This window comes from Myotis brandtii, unplaced genomic scaffold, assembly GCF_000412655.1.
Source record: "Myotis brandtii unplaced genomic scaffold, ASM41265v1 scaffold124, whole genome shotgun sequence".
NCBI classification, from domain to species: domain Eukaryota; kingdom Metazoa; phylum Chordata; class Mammalia; order Chiroptera; family Vespertilionidae; genus Myotis; species Myotis brandtii.
The window spans coordinates 840,195-863,334 of NW_005354334.1; the positions used below are offsets into that span (position 1 = coordinate 840,195).

The following is a 23,140-nucleotide window of genomic DNA, read 5'->3' on the forward strand; positions in this document are numbered from 1 at the left end:
GCCGGTGCCCGGGAGCCCTGCCAGGGGGAGGGCGGGGAAAGAGGGAGGAGAAGAGGCGAAGGCGGGGTGGGGTCAGCCCGGGCTTTGGGGTGAGAGGGCAGGAAGCCGGCCTCCCTAAAAGTGGGTACCCGCGCGCGCACCCACTCCAGCCCGAACCTTTGCTTCCGAGGCTAGCCCGCGGCGATAGCCGCCATCTGCACCTTATACCCTATACGCTTTGCAGAGGGAGGCAAGGTAAGTGCAGAGATAACATGGTTGTAAGCATTTTGTCCCATGTTGCTATTTCTATTTCAGGTGTGCGGGGTGGGGGAAGAAGAAAATGCGGAGAGGTGTTCTTTTCCTTCACCTCTCCAGCCTTGTTTTCACTGCAGGCTCTCGCCCAGGGCGCAAACAGGCGCACCTACCCCTGTTGTGCCCTCCTCTGTCACACCTGTGCCCTTCTGAAAGGTACTGTGACCCGCAGGCAGCTTGGCGACCCCTCTTCCCTGACTCTGAAGCCATCACTTGCATCCAGTTCTCCAGTTCACGTGATGCTGAGCCAAGTTTCAAGGGACAGAAGATACCTTCCTTCAACATCTAAAGGTTTTCTTAAAAAATGTATTTAGTTGTTGACACTATTATAGATGTCCCCAATCCCTCCGCTTTACCCACCTCTACCCAGCCCACCCCCCCCCCCCCCCCCCCCCCCCCCCCCCCCCACCCCTCTTGCACTTTTTATCTTTATTGTTGAGAGTATTATAGATGTTCCTCCCTTTTATCCCCGATGGCCCCCCTCCATGGTTCCTGCCTGGCTCCAGGGCTTCACCACCCTATTGTCTGTGTCCACGAGTAATGCATATATGCGTATAAATTCTTTGGTTAATCTCTTCCTGCCTCCAGTCCCCTCTCCCTCTGAGATTTGTCAATCTGTTCCATACTTCCATGCCTCTGGTTCTGTTTTGTTCCTCAGTTTCTTTTGTTCACTAGATTCCACATATTAATGAGATCATATGGTATTTGTCCTCTATCTGGCTTATTTCGTTTAGCATAATAATCCCCAGGTCTATCCATGCTGTTGCAAAAAACTAAGAGTTCCTTTTTATCAGAAGGTCTTTGGGCAAGGAGCGCTCTTGATCACCCAAGCTCTCCCCCTGGCCTTTCGATTACATGCTTTTTCCTGAGGCTTGCTCTGTGGTTTTCTAAATAAATGTATACCCCACCGCATTATTTGCTGTGCTCCAGAGCTGTGAGATTTTATATCTTTCTCCCATTCTCCTACCCTTCCACCCCGAGGAATCTCACTGGCACATTGAGGAGGAAAAGGGCAGTTTGGTGTTGAGGAACGGGAGCACAGTGGGGGTCTGTTCTTCACTGTGCTGGAAAAGGTTAGAACCCAACTCTCTTGAGTTTTAAGCCGCGTGGTGGCAGTGGGGCTCGTGTAACATGGGTCTGCACCAATAAACACAAAAACACATAAAATGAGGCCCACATAAATATATCGAATAGGGCCCTTAAATTTCAGAGGCGGAAGAAGGCAGTCCTGTTTGTTTGCATGCTAACTGGGAAAGAAAAAATAGAGAGAGCTCTTCGTGAACGTGTGCCATTTTCTACAGGCCTTCAACTGGAAGAGATGGGGATGAAGAAGAATTCCCCAGGGAAAGGGAAAATAATTGTCATTGTTAAGTCACTTGGAGCAGTGAACTAGATATTTATATGCAGTTGAAGAGCACAGAGATAAAACCAGAGATTGCAAAGTCCATGCATTTTATTTGGTCCCGTTTCTTTGGGAAGGGGGCTTTAGGAGGAACTGCAGGTTGGTTGCTAATTAATGGGCCCAAGAATTGGTGTATTGGGTCAAAGCTTGCATTTTTTAAATGAAATAAAATAAAAAATACCATTACACATAATAAGAGTATGTTCTATCTTTCATAAATAGGTATGTACTGGGACAGCCATGTAATATGTATTTTCTTACTGTTCCTTACGGTAAAAACTTGAAAGCCATGGATGTAGTGCAGGCTGCTGCCCAGGGCCACCCAACTAGTTAGCATTTGAGAGGGAACACAGGTTCCTTCCCAGCGATCCGATCCTGTGCTCTGTCAGCAATTCCATGCTGAATTGTAGAGAACAAAGAGGAGGTGGAGGAGGAGAAGGAGGAGGAAGAGAAAAGTGACCACTTTTGAGCCCTTTGTTCATTCTTTCAACAAATGTGCTTGCCCAGCTCCTAGGCCTCAGGTCTGATGCTGAGATCTGGGAATTCAGGCTTATTAGGCCTCTCACAGTCATGGTCACTAAGCCCCTTAGCTTTGGGCCTCCAGATACTCCTGCTTCCCCCAGGGTAAATGAGACCCCTGTTATTTCTTTCTCAACTCCAGCTAAGGCTGAAGTGTTCTCTCCTGATCAGTGACTGCTATTTTTCTCCACCATTTCACACATTGAGTTCAACTTTTAATTGCACTGGAAATGCTGCTGAGACAATATTGTCGAAATGATGCTTTTGGCCCAAGCAAACACAGTGTGTTTTATGTGCTACCTGGTAGCATCATCACGAGCAAGAAGGGCCCTGCAGGCATGGCTTCGTGGTTGAGCATTGACCTATGAACCAGGAGGTTACTGTTCAATTCCTGGTGAGGGCACATGCGTGCAGGCTCAATCCCCAGTGTGGGGGGTTGCAGGAGGCAGCCGATTGGTGATTCTCTCTCATCATTGATGTTCCTATCTCTCTCTCCCTCTCCCTTCCTCTCTAAAATCAATTTTATATATATATATATATAATTTTTTATTTTTTTATTTTTTAAAAGCAGGAAGGGGATGAAAAATACTAATTGAATGTTCATTATGTGTCAGGGACGGGTCTGAGACCTTTCCCATGTGTTACTCATTTAGTATAATTTATGCAGCAGTTTGTATCCCCGCGCCAGTCCTGCTTTGGTCTGTGTCAGCACTGCCCAGGGGCTGGCTTCAGTAGAATTCAGTTTAATGAAATACCTTCCTCCCAGCAGTGCCCTCTCTCCCACTCATCCTGCCTTTTAATTCAGGAGACCCTCGAGTCCACCTTGCCTGCCTTTGCTTTCACCACTGCCATCCTCAGAATCCGCTCCAGGCCCAACTCTCTGCTTTCCTCTCCTGTTGCTGACCCTGATCTTTCAACCCCTGTTCCCAACTCCAAATTCAAGCCAGTTCCTAGGGAAATGCATCTGTGCCCTCAGATGTCGATACTGACTTCACAAAGAGGGCCAACTCGTGATCAGAATCAAATATCTAACATTCCTACCATTTTCTAACACGGTGTCCACCCGTTTTGAATCACTGGCGTATATTAAGTGAATGTCATTCTCCCAACAGAATAAAAATGCGTAGATGTTACTTACCACACAAATTCTCAAACCTTTTCTTCTTTTCTTGACCTTCTACATTTTCCTTACCAAGTGGCAAGAGAACTACTAAAAGCTAAGGGTCTAAAATATGGTAGGGTTTTCCTCTATAGATTAGGGAGTAAAGATAAATTCATAGATCAAAACATGCATGAAAAGTAATATAAACAGCCCTAAGAAGACTTCTGTGAGCTGCTAAAAAAGAAGTCCTGATTCCTTAGCTTGCACACACACATACATACACACCACCACTAACCAGTTTACTCTTCTGTCATAGCATTTAAGAGATTAAGAAAAAAACCTCATAGACACAGACAATAGTATGGTGATTACTAGAGGGAAAAAAGGTGGGATGAGGTAGAAGAAGGTAAAGGGGGGATAAAAGGTGATGGAAGGAGACTTGACTTGGGGTGGTGAACACACAATATAATATACAGACAATGTATTATAGAACTGTACACCTGAAACCTATATAATTTTATTAGCCAATGTCACCCAATAAATTCAATTTAAAAAAATCACTCAGCCCTCTCTCTCTGAGGAGCCAAACCTTGAAGCCCCTGGGAGCAGCGCTAAAATACTGAAGTATTTTTTTCTATTAACGAAATCCTGAGAGGACACATTTGGGGCTAGTCGGGCTACAAGTCACGTGCTCCCCAGTGGAAGCTCCAGCATCCAGGCAGGAGCAGCCATGTTCAGACTTCTTAGAATTTCCAGGAAACCGTTGGGAATCCGTTGGGAAACCGTTGGCTGCGGTAGAGATAGGTGCTCACCCAGCAGCTACTAGCCTTTCCTTCATGGAAAGGAGTCTCAACACATCTGAGCTTGGCCCAGGTATGGAGCCCGAGCCCACAGAGAAGCAACAACCAGAGTCCCTGCCGAAGCCATCGGGGGGGCCTGGACCAGACTTGGATGAAGGGGCAGATCTGCAGGCAGCACCACTCCCGCCTGAGAAGGCAGAGCTGCTCTTGGAACAGAAACCTGAGCTGGACTGGGCTTCGGGGCAGCATGCAGAGCCACCAGGAGCTATGGAGTCGCAGGAGTCAAGTTCGGTGGGGTGGGATTCACCTCTACGACGGTCCTCAACCGAAGTGTCTCAGAAGCACCGCTGCCACACCAACTGCCTGGAGGCTCCGCTCTCCCGGGCCTTCCGATGGTTGGGGTGGGAGGTGGGCTCACACCCCTGGGTCTTCCTGCTGGTGCCCATTCTGCTGACAACTACTCTGAGCACTGGCTTCATTTACCTGCCCAAGGATGAAGAAGAGGACCTCGAGGAGCAGTACACCCCCGTCAGGAGCCCGGCCAAGGGAGAACGGCGCTTTGTGCAGGGACATTTCACCACGAATGACTCTTTTCACTTCTCCATCTTCAGGATGAGCTCTGAGGTCCAATTCGCTTCCATTCTAGTGGTGTCAAACTCTGACACCATGCTGAAACAAGAAATCTTGTCAGAAGTTAGCAGATTAGACAGTGCGGTGCAGGCTCTGAATGCGACTCAGGAAGATGGAACCCCGATCCTCTTCAGTCAGGTGTGTGCCAAGAACCAGGGCATCTGTGTGCCCTCCAACCCCCTCCTGTTCACCTGGCAGGTGAATAAGAAGCTTGACCTGAAAAGCATCACCTTCCCCCTCTACATCCAAAACAGCCAGCCTGTCTCCCTGGCGGGCACCCTTGGTGGAACCATCTTAGGCAAGCAGATGGGAACAAACCATTTACTCCTGCAGGCCAAAGCCATGCGGCTGCAATATTACCTGAGAACCCAAGAAAAAGAGAATAGTGAGCATAGCAAGAGGTGGCTCGTACATTTCCTGGACGAATTTAGCAATATTAAAGAGAGTTTGGCCTTGAAGATGATCCGGGTACGTGGCAGCTGGGGTTGATAGGGAGGCCAGGAGAAAGTGGGAGGGATAAGACGACGTGTTCCAAGGACCATAGATCCATAGATAGCAATAGCACCCCTGAGTGATGGAGTCCTTGATTTGAAGCTGAGTGTGTGCTACTGTATTTGGCACTTAATCCAACTTTCTTTAACACCCAGAAGGATGCCACAAATCTTAGATCCTTGTTAACATTTGGGTGGAAAACACAAATCCTACATCCTCAAGGTAGGTCTGTTCAGTACAGACATTGATCTTCAGGCTTAGTTTTGGGGATTGGTTTTCCAGCCAAATTACGTGGGAATTCTTACTTTTAGTTAGTCTTTGCTGTTTCCAGGAGCACCCTAAAATTTGTTTGAAGTTCACTGGAATAAAAAGCAACAAACAAAAAAACTTCAAGCAAATGTTCCATAGTGTTACTGAAAAAGATAACTAGCTCAGCATTTTTTTTTCAAGTAAATTATATCATAGTGCCAGAAACATGGTAACTGTTCAATAATTCTTGTGCCAGCAAACCTACTAATACTTCTGAATAGCCGGGTGAAAGTGAGTCACCCACTGGAAAAAGCCTTTGAATACCAGGCCTTTCTGAAAGGATATTTATGCAATTAAAATAGTGAAATATAACAACCTAATAAAAATTTAGACAAAAAGCCACAATTTCTTTAGTTATTAATAATTTCACAGTTTTATGTAAAATTTAGATTTTGTATTTTTTGGAAATTGTAAACTTTAGATTTTTGTAAGAAATTTTGGAGAACATGCTGGAGATTTGGGGAAAGAAGCAAACTATATTCTTTATTCTAAAATGATAATTCATGTATTTTGATCTTTTAAAGAATTTAAACATTTTATTTACCAATAAGCTAGAGTGCTTCAATAGTGTTTGTAACTCATTCGCAAATATTGTAATTAAGAGTTATTCATCCGAGTACATTTTTGTGCCAGGTGGTCACTTTCTAGACAACTGGAATTTGACACAATTGCTAAGATGGTGCCCTCTTTGTTTTATGTGGCATACCTTCTAATCACATTATTTTCAATCGCATCATGCCCAGGTAAAATATTTTTATTTGTTGTCTTGTTTTTTATGCATGCTATAAAGTTGGCTGACTCTATCATTTAAAGAAAAATACAAAGCAAACAACGATATTTATGAACTTCTTCCTCTCCACTGGCTCAGATGAACTAATTATTTTTATCTTTATTGTTGAGAGTATTACAGATACACCCCTCTTTTCTTTTCCCCTTACTCCCCTCCATCCAGTTCCCACCCTGCACCTGCACCAGACCTTCACCACCCTATTGTCTGTATTCGTGGGCAATGAAAACATTCATGTAAGTTCTTTGGTTAATCTCTTCCCGCCACCACTCTCCTACCCCATTCCCTCTGAGATTCATCAGTCTGTTCCATGTTTCCAAGCCTGAGGTTCTATTTTATTCATCAGTTTATTGTGATCATTATATTCCACATATAAGTGAGATCATGTGATATTTGTCTTTCTCTGACTGGCTTATTTTGCTTCAGCCAACCTCATAGCATGCTATAAAAAAAATGAAATGAAAGTATTTTACCTGTAGCATGATGCAATTGAAAATAATATGATTAGAAAATATGCCAAATAAAACAAAGGGATCACTGTTGTAGAAGTTGTCTCAAATTCCAGTTGTCTAAAACGTGATGTAAAGTAGACCACCTGCCACAAAAATGTGCTCAAATAACTTTTAATTCTTACTTTAAGTTAATCTTTGCTGTTTCCAGGAGCCCCCTAAAATTTGTTTGAACTTCACTGGAATAAAAAGCAACAAACAAAAAAACTTCAAACAAATGTTCCATAGTGTTACTGAAAAAAGATAACTAGCTCAGCATTTTTTTTCAAGTAAATTATATTATAGTGCCAGAAACATGGTAACTGTTCAGTAATTCTTGGGCTAGGAAACCTACTAATATTTCTGAATATCCTGGTGAAAGTGAGTCACCCACTGGAAAAAGCCTTTGAATACCAGGCCTTTCTGAAAGGATATTTATGCAATTAAAATAGTAAAATATAACAACCTACTAAAATTTTAGAAAAAAGCCACACGTCCTTTAATTATTAATAACTAGAGGCCCGATGCACGAAATTTGTGCACCAGGAGAGGGAGGTCCCTCAGCCCAGCCTGCACCCTCTCACAGTCCGGGACCCCTTGCTTCTTACTGCCCACCTTCAGCGGAGGTGGAAGAGGCTCCCGCCACTGCCCCTGTGCTCACCAGCCGTGAGCCCAGCTTCTGGCTGAGCGGCACCCCTGTGGGAGTGCACTGACCACCAGGGGGCAGCTCCTGCTTTGAGTGTCTGCCTCCTGGTGGTCAGTGCACATCATAGCGACCTGTTGTTCCTCTGTTTGGTCGATTTGCATATTAGGGCTTTATGTAGGATTTCACAGTTTTATGTAAAATTTAGGTTTTGTATTTTCAGACATTTTAAACTTTGGATTTTTGTAAGAAACTTTAGAGAGCATGTCAGAGATTTGGGGGGGGAAAGCAAATCTATATTCTTTATTCTAAAACGATCATTCATGTATTTTGATCTTTTAATGAATTTGAACATTTTTTTCACCAAGAGGCTAGAGTGTTTTAATAGTGTTTGTAACTCATTCACAAATATAACTAAGAGTTATTCATCTGAGTACATTTTTGTGGCAGGTGGTCTACTTTACATCACTTTCTAGACAACTGGAATTTGAGGCAACTTCTAAGACGGTGATCCCTTTGTTTTATGTGGCATACTTTCTAATCATATTATTTTCAATCGCATCATGCTACAGGTAAAATATTTTATTTGTTTTTGTAAACTATTTTTTTTAATTTATTGAGGTAAAACGTATATATAGATAATATAAAATGTCATTTTAACCATTTTGAGTTTACAATTCAGTTGTATTAATGACATTCACACTGCTGTGCAATCGGTACAACTCTCTGTTCCCAAATATTTTCCATCACTCCGAGCAGAAATGCTGTAATATTAAGCAATAACACCCCATTGCCTCCTCCCAGCCCTGGTAAACCTTCAATCTACTTTGTCTCTGTGAATTTGCCTATTCTACAGATTTCATATAAGTGAGATCATATAAAAGTTGTCCTTTCGTGACTGGTTTACCTCACTTAGCACAATGTTTTCAGTGTTCATCCATATTGTAGCATGTATCAGAACTTCATTTATTTTTGTTGCTTAATAATATTCCATTGTATGTATACACCACATTTTATTTAGCCACTTGTCTTTTGATGGGCACTTGGGAATATTTCTCCCTTTTGGCTATTATGAATAATGCTGCAATGAACATTAGTATACAAATATCCATTTGAACCCCAGTTTTCAATTCTTTTTCATTATATACCTAGAAGTAGAATTGGTGGTGTGTGATAATTCCAGGTTAAGTTCTTGAAGAACTGCTAAAGTGTTTTCCACAGAAAACACCTTTTTATATCCCACCAGTGACATCTCCACTTCCTCACCAACCTTGTCATTTTCTGTTTTATGGATTATAGCCATTCAAGTAGATACAAAATATTATCTCATTGTGGTTTTGAGTCACAATTCCCTAATTACTAATGATAAGTATCTTTTGATGTGTTTATTGGCCATTTGTATATCTTCCTTGGAGAAATGTCTATTCAAAGCCTATACTCATTTTTTAATGGGGTCATTTGTCCTTCTGTTGTTGAGTCCTGTTATTGATGAATACTTTATATATTTTAGATATTAAACCTTTAACAGAAAGATATATGATTCTACCATTCTGTGAATTATCTCTTCACTTTCTTGATACTGTCCTCTAATGCCCAAAAGTTTTTAATTTTTATGAAGTTCAATTTATCTATTTTTTCTTTTGCTACTGTGCTTTTGGTGCTATATCTAAGAATCCATTAGCAAGTCCAAGGTAATGCACATTTATCCTATGTTTTCTTCTAAGAGTTTATGGTTTTAGCTCTTATATTTAAGTTGTTGATCAATTTTAAATTATTTTTGTATATGGTGTGAAGTAAGGGTTTAAATCCTTTCTTGTACTTGTAGAAGAGCCATTTGATGAAGAAAAAAATCAATTAGCTGTATATACATGGGTTTATTTGTGCACTCTTAATTTTATTGTATTGGTCTATATGTCTTTCCATATGCCAATACCACACAATTTTGATTACTGTAGCTTTGTTAAAAGTTTTTAAATCTGGAAATTTCAGTCCTCCAACCTTCTTCTTTTTCAAGATTATTTTGGATATCCAAGGCCCCTTAAAATTTCATATAAAATTTGAGGGCTGACTTTTCCATTTATGAATAGAAAAAAAAGGCCATTGGAATTTTAATAGAGATTATGTTGTATCTGTAATTGCTTTAGATGAGATTGACATTTTAACAATATTAAATCTACCTCCCCATGAACTAAGGAAATATTTTCATTGATTTGGGTCTTCTTTAGTTTCTTTCACCAATGTTTTATAGTTTTCAGTGTGCAAGCCTTTTACCTCCTGGGTCAAATTTATTCCTAAGTATTATTCTATTTTTTAAAAATATATTTTTATTGATTTAAGAGAGGAAGGGAGAAGGAGAGAGAAATGGAAACATTAATGATGAGAGCGAATCATTGATTGGCTGCCTCCTGCACACCCACCACTGGGGATCAAGACCTTAACCAGGCATGTGCCCTTAATCGGAATCAAACCTGGGACCCTTCAGTCCTCAGGTCAACGCTCTATCCACTGAGCCAAACCAGCTAGACCCTAAGTATTATTTTAGGCACTACTTAGATGGAACTGCTTTTGTAATTGGCTTTTGGGATTGTTTATTGCACATGGATAACAACAGAATTGATTTTTGTGTGTTGATTTTGTATCCTGTAGCTTTGCTGGATTTGTTTGTTTACTCTAGCATTTTTTTATGGATTCTTTGGAATTTTCACATATAGAATCGTGTAATCTGGGGGAAAAGTTAGTTACTCTTTTTCGTTTTCAATTTGGATTCCTTTTATTTCTATTTTTTGTCTAATTGCTGGCTAACACCACAATGTTGAATCTCATTGGTGACAGTGGGCATCTTGTTTCTGGTCTTAGAGGGAAAGCATTCAGTTTTTCACAATTCAGTATGATGTTAGTTGTACAAGAAGTCCTCTCTATTCCTTGGTTTTGGGTGTTGGATTTTGTCAAATGCCTTTTCTACATCTATTGAGATGATCATATGGTTTTTATTTTTTGTTGTATTAGTGTGGTGTATTACATTGATTTTCTTATGTTGAACTACTCTTGCATTCCTGGGATAAATCCCACTTGGTCTATAAGGTGTATAACCCTTTTAATATGCTATTGAATTGGCCTTGCTAGAATTGTGTTGAGGTCTTTTATGTCTATATTCATAAAGATATTGCTATGTAGTTTTCTTGTGATATCTTTGGATTAAATGTTCCAATCAAAATACATATGGTAGCTAAATGTATAAGAAAACATATGCTGTGTATCAGAGACCTCACTTCAAATTGAAAGACATACACAGATTGAAAGTAAAACAGTGGGAAAAGATATTTCAAGAAAATAGAAACAAAATTAAAAAAGCTTAGCTTAGGTAGCAATACTTATATCAGACAAAATAGATTTTAAAACAAAGACTATAAAAAGAGACAACGAAGGACCCAGCAATTCCATTTCTGGGTCCTCAAAACACTAAATCAAAAAGCACATGCATCCATATGTTCATTGAAGCATTACTTACAATAGCCAAAATATGGAAGCAACTTAAGGGCCTATCAATAGATGAATGTATAAAGAACACGTGGTGCATCTATACAATGGAATATGACCCAACCATCTATATATATAAAAGCCTAATATGCTAAGTGTCCGACCATTCAACCATTCGACCAGTTGCTATAACATGCACTGACCACCAAGAGGAAGACACTCTGACCAGTAGGTTAGCTTGCTGCTGGGGTCTGGCCGATCGGGACTGGGCAAGACAGGCTGGACACACCCTGGAGTTCACCCACAGTCCCTCCCCAGCCCTAATCGTGCACCGGTGGAGTCCCTCGGCCTGGCCTGCATCCTCTCACAATCCAGGACCCCTGGGGGATGTCAGAGAACTGGTTTTGGCCTGATCCCCACAGGCCAGGCTGAGGGACCCCACTGGTGCATGAATTCGTGCACCGGGCCTCTAGTAAAAAATAATGAAATCTTGACATCTGTAACAGCGCGTATGGACATAGAAGATATTGCGCTGAGTGAAATAAGTCATACAGAGAAAGAAAAGACAAATGCCATATGATTTCACTTACATGTAGAATCTAAAAAACAAAATAAACGAACAAGCAGAGCAGAATCAGACTCATAGATACAGAACATTTTGATGATTGACAGATGGGTGGGAGGTGAAGGGGGTGGGTGGAATAGGTGAATGAATTAGGAAGTATAAATTTATAGTTACAGTCTAGTCATGGGGATCTTAAGTACAGTATAGGGAATATAGTCAATAACATTGTAATAAGTATGTATGGTGTGAGATGAGTTCTAGATTTAATGGGTGATCACTTTGTAAGTTATATAAATGTCTAATCACTTGGGTTCTACACCTAAAATGAATATATTGTATGTCAAATATAATTTAAAAAATTTTTAAATATAATAAAAAATAAAATACAGTCATGTTGTAGAATGTTTTTTAATATAAGAAATTTCAGCTATTTTAATGTGGTATTGCCAGAAGAAGGTCTTTAATCATGTTCTTGCTGTTTTGGAATCAGTGGCTCTATTTCTATAGATCAGTGGTTCTCAACCTTCATAATGCCGCGACCCTTTAATACAGTTCCTCATGTTATGATGACCCCCAATTTCATTGTTACAAATTGAACATAATTAAAGCATAGTGATTAATCACAAAACAACATGTAATTATATATGTGTTTTCCGATGGTCTTAGGCGACCCCCAGGGGGGTCGTGACACACAGGTTGAGAACCACTTCTATAGATGACATTTCTAGTTTTCAAACGTAAGTTCTCTCTTCTACTAAAGATATCTAGAGGCAGGTATCAGTCATTTGTTTTGAAGCAGTTAACAACCAAGTAAAATATAAAACCAGAGATTGTTGTCAATATATTAAAATATGCTGTTGTGGTTGTTGGAGAGGTAAAGTATTGAATCCATACTTTAAAATGCTGTGTATATCTCCCCATTTATGTTTGTCCAACAACAAAACAGACATTGGTTGTGTGATTCAAAAAAAATTTTTTTGCATTTAGTAGCAACTTTTCCTACAGCCCACTTCACCAATAGATGACAATCATGAAAATGTTTTAGAAGGAGGCTTTGCATAATCTTTGTTAACCACAATATATATTGACCTAGCTTTGAAACGCAGGAGCTATTTAAGACCTGATACAGGTGAGGCTTGCCCTCCACTTCTATTGTATTCCATCCACATCCCTTTGAAAAACAGAGTGAAATGAACCACCTGCAGTGTTTTGGTGTAACTTTATGGTTCTAAAATGCCAGCCAGTAGATGAGTGCTTATCTAACTATATAAGAATCACCCAGGGACCCTGGTCAGGTAGCTCAGTTGGTTAAGCATTGTCCCAGTACGCCAAAGTTGCAGGTTCCATCCCTAGTCTGGGCACATACAAAATCTACCAATGACTGCATAATAAGTAGGTAGAATAACAAATCCATCTCTCTCTCTCTCTCTCTCTCTCTCTCTCTCTCTCTCTCTCTCTTTCTCTTGCCCTCCCTCCCTCCTTTCCTCTCTCCTGCTACAATCAATAAATAAAAATCACCCAGGGAAGTTTGATAAAAGTAAAGATTTCCAACTTTTCTGCTTCCTCTTTTTTCCCCTTGCATAGTGCCAGGAACTTAAATGTCTCCAGCAGACAGGTTTAGGAATTATTGCCCAAGAGGTTTCTAAATACATGCCTAAGTCAAGACTGTTATGACTTGATGGAATTTTAGTACCATCACTAATTCCATGATTTTTTCCCTCCAAATTTACAGGTGTGACTGTGTACGAAACAAAATGTTTGTTGCAGTTTTTGGAGTGATTTCTACTGCCTTCGCAGTGTTGAGCGGCTTTGGCCTGATGTTGTTCATTGGGGTGCCATTTGTGACCATAATTAAAAATGCACCATTTCTTGTTCTAGGTGAGTAAAACAAAATGTGAGACTACACACTGAGTATTTGGGGCTATAGGATACCTAAGAAAGGAGCTTATTTTATATTAAGCAAAATAATTATGTTTAAGTTGCTCTACAGATCCAAAATAAGGTGCCAGAAACAAGAAAATAACATTGAATTATGTATTTTTAGAGTTGAAAAAAGCAAGCACCCCAAATGGAAGTACAAGGAACATGAACAGGCTGTACACACACATACACACCAAAAATTGAAAATATAAGAAAAAAATATTTGATTTCTCCATTAATCAAGGGATTCAACTTGAACCAAGAGTGAGATACCTCATTTTCTTATTAGATTAATAAAAATTAGTAAGATTGAAGTTTTGGGTAAAATTGTGTACAAATGAGCACGCATATTTTGCTGGGGGAAATTTTAAATTGGGACACACTTTCTTTTAGTGCAACTTTGCAACAAATAAAAAATACTTAAAAATTTAAAGGGGGCCCTGCCAGTGTGGCTCAGTTGTTGAGCATCAACCTGTGAACCAGGAGGTCATGGTTCGATTCCCAGTCAGGGCACATGCCTGGGTTGCAGGCTCGATCCCCAGTAGGGGCATGTAGGAGGCAGCTGATCAATGATTCTCTCTCATCATTGATATTTCTATGTCTTTCTCCTTCTCCCTTGCTCTCTGAAATCAATAAAAATATATTTTAATAAATATTTTAGAAGAAATACCTTTGATCTATCAATTACACTGCTAGGAATTTGTCCTATTAATTGAACAATTGCTCGAAAAGTAGAACATGTTCATTTTGGTGTCATTTAGAATAGGAAAATATTGAAAACAACCTAATCCCATATCAAGATGGGATTGGTCAATTCAAATATAGCATATTAAAGTTTTGAAATCATTTTCAGTCTTTAAAAAGAAGTAGACACATTAAATGAAAAATGAAATATTTCATTTAATGAAATATTAAATGAAAAAATATGGTTATGAAATGAAATTTTGAAATAGAGTGGTACATTTGTATAGAGCAAATTCTGAATGGATAAACATCAAAATGTTAGCAGGAATTATCACAAGGATGGAATTACAGTCGCTTAAATTTTTTGTTTGTATTTCTCTGTAATTTCAGAATTTATTTTAGAGTAAGCATGAGAAAACAAAGGTATTTATATTTTGGAAAACAAGCAACTTGAAAGAAATAATATTTGGTTTCCTGGGGGAGATAGTGGATTAGCTATACACCGGAATTCAGCTTATTTATTCTAGCTCTTCAGTGCATACCTTCTTCCTATAGACCCACATTTAATCTCTCAATCTTCCCCACAGCCATAAATAAGTAAAGTGTGTATAACTGACTTAATATAAACCATTTTTTGTATAGTCTGTGTGTACATAGGAGTGTTTGTGTGTGAGTGTGTTTGTGATTGCAGCAACTCAAAAACTGTATATGGACAATTTCTTAACAGTGTCCTATAAATAATAAAACTAGTTTGTTGGTTTTTGTCTTTTATATTTTTTTTATTGATTTCAGAGAGGAAGGGAGAATGAGATAGAAACATCAATAATGAGAGAGAATCATTGATTGGCTGCCTCCTGCACACTCCCCATGGGGGATCAGGCCTGCAACCTAGGCAAGTGCCCTGACCGGGAATCAAACTGTGACCTCCTGTTTCAGAGGTCGACGCTCAACCACTGAGCCATGGTGGCTGGGCAAAAACCAGATTTTAGATACCTAATAAATATCAATGAGTTCATTCTTGGTTATTTTAATGTAGGTACTTCTACCTCGATTATACCCATAGAACATCTGAATTAGAGGCAGACTTGCAATCTCCATTGCAATCCATGCAATCCATAGAGATGATCCCCCAAAATTTAAATTAAGATCAGCATTTTACTTCCAAGTACTGACTGTATCATTGCTCTAGTAGAAAGCGTGAGGAAGTAAAATGTATCTGCAGCATGCTCATGCTTTCTTTCTAATCCCCTTTCTTCTTTATAGTCCTCCTTTCCCAGTCTTTAATGACAATTTCAAAGTCTCCTTTATTTCAAACCAATCATGAAATGTCAGTGTAGAAAAGAACTAATCACCTAGTAGGCATTAATATGTAAAGGATCCTTGATATTTATTTTGGGACATAATTCTGATATCAAGAGTACTTTCATTTTAATGAGAGAAGACCTTAAACTGGGCAAGTGAAGTTTGAATGATAGCATTCTGTCTATCAAAAACAGACCAGCAGGAAAACTGTGTGTGTGTGTGTGTGTGTGTGTGTGTGTGTGTGTGTGTGTGTGTGTCTATAAACTATGTGGTGCCTCTCAAATGATACCACATTGATAGCTAGATGCTTACTGTAGAACAGGTAAATCCAACTTATATTTTAAGCAACAGAATTATTGCTCATTGTGTTTGTGCATTAGTATGAAACGACTTATGAGAGAAAATGGTTTCTCAAGTAATCTATCAAAATCAAAGATGCATTGCTAACCCTGCTTCCACTAACAACCAGTCAACCAGGTTTCCTGACTCATCATTGAAACTCCTTAAATGAAGATTAGGAGTAGAATATATTGTGCTATGTCCAAAGAATAGGAGTATGTACAAAGCACAGAGTTATTACAGAAGAAGGAGTGATGAATTCTGTTGTGGATTCAGAGGCAATGAGAGAAAGTAGCATCAAAGCACAGATTGGGCAAGGTAAATAAGACCTGAAAGAAATGGAAAAATAAGATGATTTGAATTGATCTATTTGAATTTTTAAAATAAGTTTTCATTGACTTCAGAGAGAGAGGAAAGGAGAAGGGGGGGGGTAGAGAGAGAGAGAGAGAGAGAGAGAGATGTGAGAGCACAACATTGATCCATCACCTCCTGCACACCTCCTACTGGGGATCAGCCTGTAACCTAGGCATGTGCCCTGACAGGGAATCCAACCAGTGACCTGTAGGTGCACGGGATTACACTCGACCAACTAAGCCACATGGGCAGGGTGATCTGTTTAATTTTTTAATAGAAATTAATATTTATGACGATTGTTTCTTTTATTAACAGGTGTTGGGGTCGATGACATGTTTATTATGATTTCCGGCTGGCAGAAGACCAAACTCGTCAATAGCATAAGACATCGTTTGTCCAGGACCTATTCAAAAGTGGCAGTGTCCATTACAATCACCACTGTCACTAACATCCTGGCCTTCTATACGGGAATTATGACCTCCTTCAGATCTATACAGTACTTTTGCATCTATACAGGAACAACCCTGTTCTTTTGTTATTTGTATACCATCACCTGTTTTGGAGCAGTTTTGGCCCTGGATGGTAAAAGAGAAGTAGCCTGTCTACGTTGGTTAAAAAAGCCAGATATGGCTGACAAGAAATGTTACTCATTAAAAAGATGCTGCTGTCTCCCATTTGATTCTCTCCCAGATGAACTGGAAGCTGATATCCATCCAATGAATTTGTTCTTTAGAGACCATTTTGGTCCTTTTCTCACAAGCACTAAGACCAAGTTTTTTGTAGTGCTTCTGTACATATCGTACCTCATAAGTAGTATATATGGATGTTTCCAAGTGCAGGAAGGTTTAGACCTTCGAAATTTGGCAAGTGACGATTCCTACATTACACCATATTTTGATGTAGAGGAAGGTCATTTTCCACGTTACGGTCCCAAGGTTATGGTTATTGTTACTGAAACTCTTGACTACTGGGATAAAGATGCTAGGCAAAAATTGGAAAAATGTCTGGCAGATTTTGAAAACAATGGCTATGTAGATAAAGCTCTTACAGAGTTTTGGTTACGAGAATATGTGCAATATATGAAAGATAAAAAGCAAGATATAAATGATAAGAATACTTTTATGAAGAGTATTTCCAGTTTTTTTGTGGATTTCCCACATTTTAAGTATGATGTTAATATTTCATCATCACATGAAATCATTTCTTCCCGTGCCTTCATTCAGACCATGGATATTTCTACTTCAACCAAGAAGAAAAAGATGTTAATCCAGTTCCGAGACTTGGCCAAAAATTGTGAAATTCCCCTAATGGTGTATAACCCAGCATTCATATATTTTGATCAGTATACTGCAATAATAGAAAACACTATTCGAAATGTCATTGTGGCATCAGCAGCTATGTTTGTTGTTTCCTTATTGTTAATTCCTCACCCACTGTGCTCCTTGTGGGTAACTTTTGCTATTGGTTCTGTTATTGTAGGAGTAACGGGTTTCATGGCATTCTGGAAGGTCAATCTTGATTCCATATCCATGATTAATCTTGTCATTTGTATAGGCTTTTCTTTTGATTTCTCTGCACACATTTCCTATGCATTTGTTTCCAGTTCTCAGCCCTCAGTAAATCTAAGAACAATTGAGGCATTGTATATGCTAGGCTACCCTGTGTTACAAAGTGCAATTTCAACAATAATAGGGGTGTCTGTCTTATCTGCAGCCAAAGCATACATCTTCAGGACATTTTTTAAGATTATGTTTCTTGTTATGGTATTTGGGGCTGCTCATGGTCTAATTTTCATTCCAGTATTCTTAACCTTTATTTGAAGGTTTGTTTGAATATCCACTAGCAAATTAAAGACCAATTATAGAATTCCTGATTGCCCCAATTCAATCTGATAAAAATGCACTAGTAACAAAAGTCAACAAACTAAAAACAAAGACACATTTCCTTGAATTGAAAATCCCATTTTAAAATGTTATTTAAAATATCCTGAGAAAAATTCATTAGTCTTTCATTAAAATATCTTTACTAAATTAGAAATTGTTGTCATCTTTATTATAATCTATGCACAATGAAGTATAAAGTATAAATTTCCAGGGGTTTTTTTCCCATTTATTCATCATTACAAGTTCATGCTTGGAATTCAAGTGTTTTATATATTGTATCATAAATGGAATTTTTTTTAAATCCTCACCCGAGGATATTTTTTCCATTGACTTTTAGAGAGAGTGAAGGGGGGGGGGGAGACAGAGAAAGAGAAATACTGATGTGAAAGAGACACATCGATTGGTTGCCTCCCACATGTGCCCTGACCAGGACCAGGGATTGAGCCTGCAACCTAGGTATGTGCCCTTGACTGGAATGGAACCCGGGACCCCTCAGTCCACAGGCTGACATTCTATCCACTGAGCCAAACCGGCTGGGGCAATATTATTTTTTATTGTACTTCCTGTATGTATCATTATGTAAAAGTTTAATTTACTTATTCTCCAAGTCTGGGGCTATTCTATGTGTTTTCTTAATGGTATTATAATGAACTGAAGTTTTTAAAGTTTTGAAATCCAATTTATCTTATTTTATGTTTTTGATTAGTGTTTTCAGTGTCCTCTCTAAGAAATGTTTGTTTATTCCAAGATTAGAAAATATTCATCTGTCTGGCGTAGGTAAAGGTGGTGCTCCACCTCCTCCCACAACCACATCAAAATTACAACTACACTATACAACAACTATCATTCAGAATCTCCTGAAATCAAGCTGAATAGAAGTCCTACAACTATGAAATTAAAGAAGAAGCCACATCAAAACTGGTAGGTGGGGCGGAGACGCGGAAGGGCTGGTCCCATTCCCACACATGGTAGGTAATAACCTTGAGGGATATCTTGGCTGTGAAGGTCCCCGCTGAGGGTAAAGCCCCCCCCCCCCCCACCTCCCCACAGCTCAGGGTTTCAGTACAGGGTTTCAGTGCCAAGAACAGAAGTCCCATAACTTGTGGCTGTAAAAACCAGCATGGATTGAAGCTGAGGGAGGCTGAGACTGCTGGGATCCCAGGCAGTTCCTCTTAAAGGGTCCACATATAGACTTATTTGGACTCACTCCCTCTGAGCTCCAGCTCAAAGGCAGCAGCTTAAAAGGCATGAGAGACATATGGGAAGGAAGTGAATTGTTTGGCATCAGGGTGAAAGCTAGAGGGGCAGCCTTCTCCCAGACAGGAGTGCTTGTAGAGGCTATTTTTTCTGAGCCCTTTACCCTCAGAGCCAGCAGATGGGTGCCATGTCTGAGACTCTATTAATATGGCTCATACTGTCCAATTTTCAGGCCCACCCAAGCTATTTCCAGTGGCTTTATCATAGGAATACCCTGGCTCAGGCTTCAGATTTTTCTAAAATCTCTCAGACAAGTAGCATCTGGCCTCAGCAAACCCCATACCTCTCATTAAGTGGTCCCAGGCCTGGCACTAGCAGCAGCCAGCCTTGGTTCACAGCTTGGCCTTGCCTGGGTACCTCTAAGCCCAGCACAAGAAGTAGCCATCCACAGACTACTTTGTAACATGCCTGGTGGCCCCAGGCAGAACACAGGCAGTGACTGATGTTGGCCTGCACCTTCTGGGAGGCCCCAGAGCCAGTACAACCAGTGGATAACTTCAGACCATGTTGAAGCACCATCATTCAACCACCTCTGACACATTCAAGGGGTGGACTCAGTGGTTACCAGAGCCCTACTGCAGTAAGTCTTGCTTTGTGTGGTGGGCCCCTGCACAGCTGATCCTCCAAGGTGGTCACAGGTAGGTGGTCAGTGATCAAAGCCAGTCCTTGATGGGCCAAGAGCAATCAAGACTCAATTACAACAGAAGGGTATACAGCCCACATGAGGGGCACACCTCATATTCCCAGCTGGGATGATCAGGGAGGCTATTCCACTGGACCCTACAGGACATCTACTACATTAGGCCATGCTGCTAAGCCTAGGAGATGTAGCAGCTCTACCTCATACATAGAAACAAAAAAAAGCAGAGAGGCGGCCAAAATGAGCAATAAATATTTTCTTAAAATTAAAACCAGCAAAAGACATCAAGAAAAATATAAAAGAAATTTGAACCAATAATGCCAAACTCATATTAGCAATAGAAATACCAAGAGCATCTGATTTAAGAGCTGCAATAGATACTTCCAATCCAACCAAACCAAAAAGAAGGGGTTGAAAAGTATCCTAATCAAATGCAATAATTTTTTGGACTCCAATCTTATCTTTGGTCATTCCTCCAATGAAAGTCAACATTAGTATGCATAATCCTCCAGCTCCACGTATACTGATGCTATTGCTGACTAAGACAGCAGAATCACACAAACCCAAAATAAGGCATGCTCTCTTCATTGGAAGATTTGTCTGATCTTCATTTGGAAAATATCAAAGAAAAATTCCCAAAAATGTTCCTAGTAGCACACCAATAATTACATTCTGAAAAGAAGTTAGGGGATTATGAAGCCGGGGTCCTCAAACTATGGCCCGCGGGCCACATGCAGCCCGCCGAAAACATTTATCCGGCCCTCCGGGGGTTTTTGCCCCCGCTGCCTATTGCTTAGCAGCCGACTAGTTTTTTTTTAAAACTATAGTCCGGCCCTCCAATGGTCTGAGGGACAGTGAACTGGCCCCCTGTTTAAAAAGTTTGAGGACCCCTGTTATGAAGTATGCCACCTGTGGAGAAGATATGCTCATGAATGTACTAAATCCAGTGATAGCGACGATGTCATCCACACTGCTAGCAGCCACTAGTAAGGTTGGAATGCCTTTCTCAATGCCATATCCTTCTTCTTGCAAATGTAGCATGGAAGGGACAACAACAGCTGGAGAGACAGCACCTACCACAAAACCTAAAAGAAATCCCCATTCCCAGGGAAAATTCATAAGGAAGTGGAAAATAACAGCAGTCGAACATGCCTCCATGAGACAATCTTAAACAAACTCTCTTCAAACACTTCAAAGCCTGTGGATCGAGTCCAAGTCCAGCTTTTATTAGGAAAGGGTAAGGGCAGTATTTCTTAAAGTTGAAGACCACTTGTTACTAATATGGATGCACTCACTGATATATATGGAGCATTCCTAATGGTAAAACCAGACAATAACATCCCAAGAAGAGATGGAAGTGGAGGCACTGAAGGTATTCTAATGACTTCCAAAAGTTTGGCCCCAATTAGGGAACAAAAAAAGACAATGAATAGTCCAAATAAATTTTCATCAGGGTAACGGTCAGGGCTTGAGGTTGACCAGATTGCAAACCATAGGATAAAAAGTAAAACTCCGTTTGTAATACAGTTCTTCAATCGTCCTTGTGGAGGACAAGCACTTTTTGTCACCGGTGGTTTTGTTTCCTCTGTTCCTGAGAAGACCATTTCCTTCGTTTCTTCGTCTTCTCCAGTATTATCATCTTTGAGGATCTATAACTCCTTCAGGTCTATAACGCTCCACCCCGGCGCCCAGCAACCATAGCACACTCTGCGTGAGGCCGGAGGGTAAAATACTCGCTGAAAGGTTATGTTAAATGGATTAAATACTCCTATCAAATTACATATGATAAATGAATTTATAAGAAAAGATTCTTACATATATGCTGTTTACAATAGACTCACTTCAGATTAAAAAACATACACTGACTGAAAGTAAAGGGATAGAAAAAGATATGAAAATGGAAACGGGGATAGCAATACTTATACTAGAAAAAATAGACTTTGAAATAAAGGCTATAATAAGAGACAAAGAACGACCCAGCAATTCCACTTTTGGGTGTTTTTCTGATAAAACCCAAAACATTTATTCAAAAAGACATATGCATCCATATGTTCACTGCAATATTATTTACAATAACCAATATGGAAGCAACTTAAGTGTCCATCAATAGATGAATAAAGAAGTGGTGAATATATACAATGGAATATGACTTAGCCATAAAAAAAGAATGAAATCTTGCATTTGCAATAACATGGAACTGGAGGGTACTATGTTAAGTGAAATAAATCATACAAAAGACAAATACCATATGATTTCTTTCGTATGCTGAATCTAAAAAAAACACACACACAAAACAACAAATGAGCAAACAAAGCAGAAACAAACTCATAAATTCAGAGGACATTTTGATAGTTTGCCAGATAAGAGGGATGTTAAGGGGATGGGTGAAAAGGAGGAAAGGATTAAGGAGTACAAATTGGTAGTTACAAAATAGTCATGGGGATGTAAAGTATAGCATAGAGAATATAGTCTATAATACTGTAATAACTATGTATGGTATCAGCAGGTACTAAGTTTATTGGGGTGATCACTATGTTATAGACACCCTGTTTGTACCACATTATTCAACCATCTATCAAAAGACTTTAGTTGTTTCCATGTCATGGACACTGTGAATAATGCTACATTGAACATAGGAATACATATATCTTTACAAATTAATGCTTTAAAAATTTTTAGGTAGCCCTAGCCGGTTTGGCTCAGCAGATAGAACGTCGACCTGCAGACTAAAGGGTTCCAGGTTAAATTCTGGTCAAGAGCACATGCCCAGGTTGCAGGCTCAATCCCCAGTGGGGAGCATGCAGGAGGCAGCCAATCAATGATTCTCTCTCATCATTGATGTTTCTATCTCTCTCTCCCTCTTACTTCCTCTCTGAAATTAATAAAAATATATTTTTTAAAATTTTTAGGTAGATATCCACAAGAGGGATTGCTGGGTACTAATTTTTTAGGAAACTCCATACTGTTTTCCATAGTGGCTATAACACTTTACATTCCCAGGAGCAGCAAATGAAGGTTCCTTCTTCTCCACACCCTCTCCAGCATTTGTTATTATTTGTCTTGTTGATAATAGACATTCTAACAGGTGTGAAGTGGCATCTCATTGTAGTTTTGATTTGTATTTCTGTAATAGCTAGTAAAGTTTAGCATCTTTTCATACATCTTTTGGCCATTTGTATGTGTCTGTTCATGTCCTCTGCCCATTTTTTAATGGGATGTTTGTTTATGTTGTTGTTGAGTTGTATGAGTTCTTTAT

At 39.7% G+C, this 23,140-nt stretch overlaps 1 protein-coding gene and 1 pseudogene across 1 annotated transcript in view; one reads left to right on the forward strand and one right to left on the reverse strand.

The window, feature by feature from the left end:
- The window catches only part of PTCHD3 (patched domain containing 3), a 32,307-nt gene extending 14,105 nt beyond the window's left edge, over positions 1-18,202 (forward strand). The window contains exons 2-5 of the mRNA XM_005859274.2: positions 3,970-5,212; positions 7,914-8,035; positions 13,238-13,383; positions 16,420-18,202. Coding sequence (XP_005859336.1) covers positions 3,970-5,212; positions 7,914-8,035; positions 13,238-13,383; positions 16,420-17,924 — 3,016 coding nt within the window. The 3' untranslated portion in view covers positions 17,925-18,202. The remainder of the gene's footprint in view (positions 1-3,969; positions 5,213-7,913; positions 8,036-13,237; positions 13,384-16,419) is intronic.
- Positions 18,203-18,830: 628 nt separating this feature from the next.
- Positions 18,831-21,488, reverse strand: LOC102250676 (annotated as a pseudogene).
- Between the last annotated feature and the right edge of the window lie 1,652 nt (positions 21,489-23,140).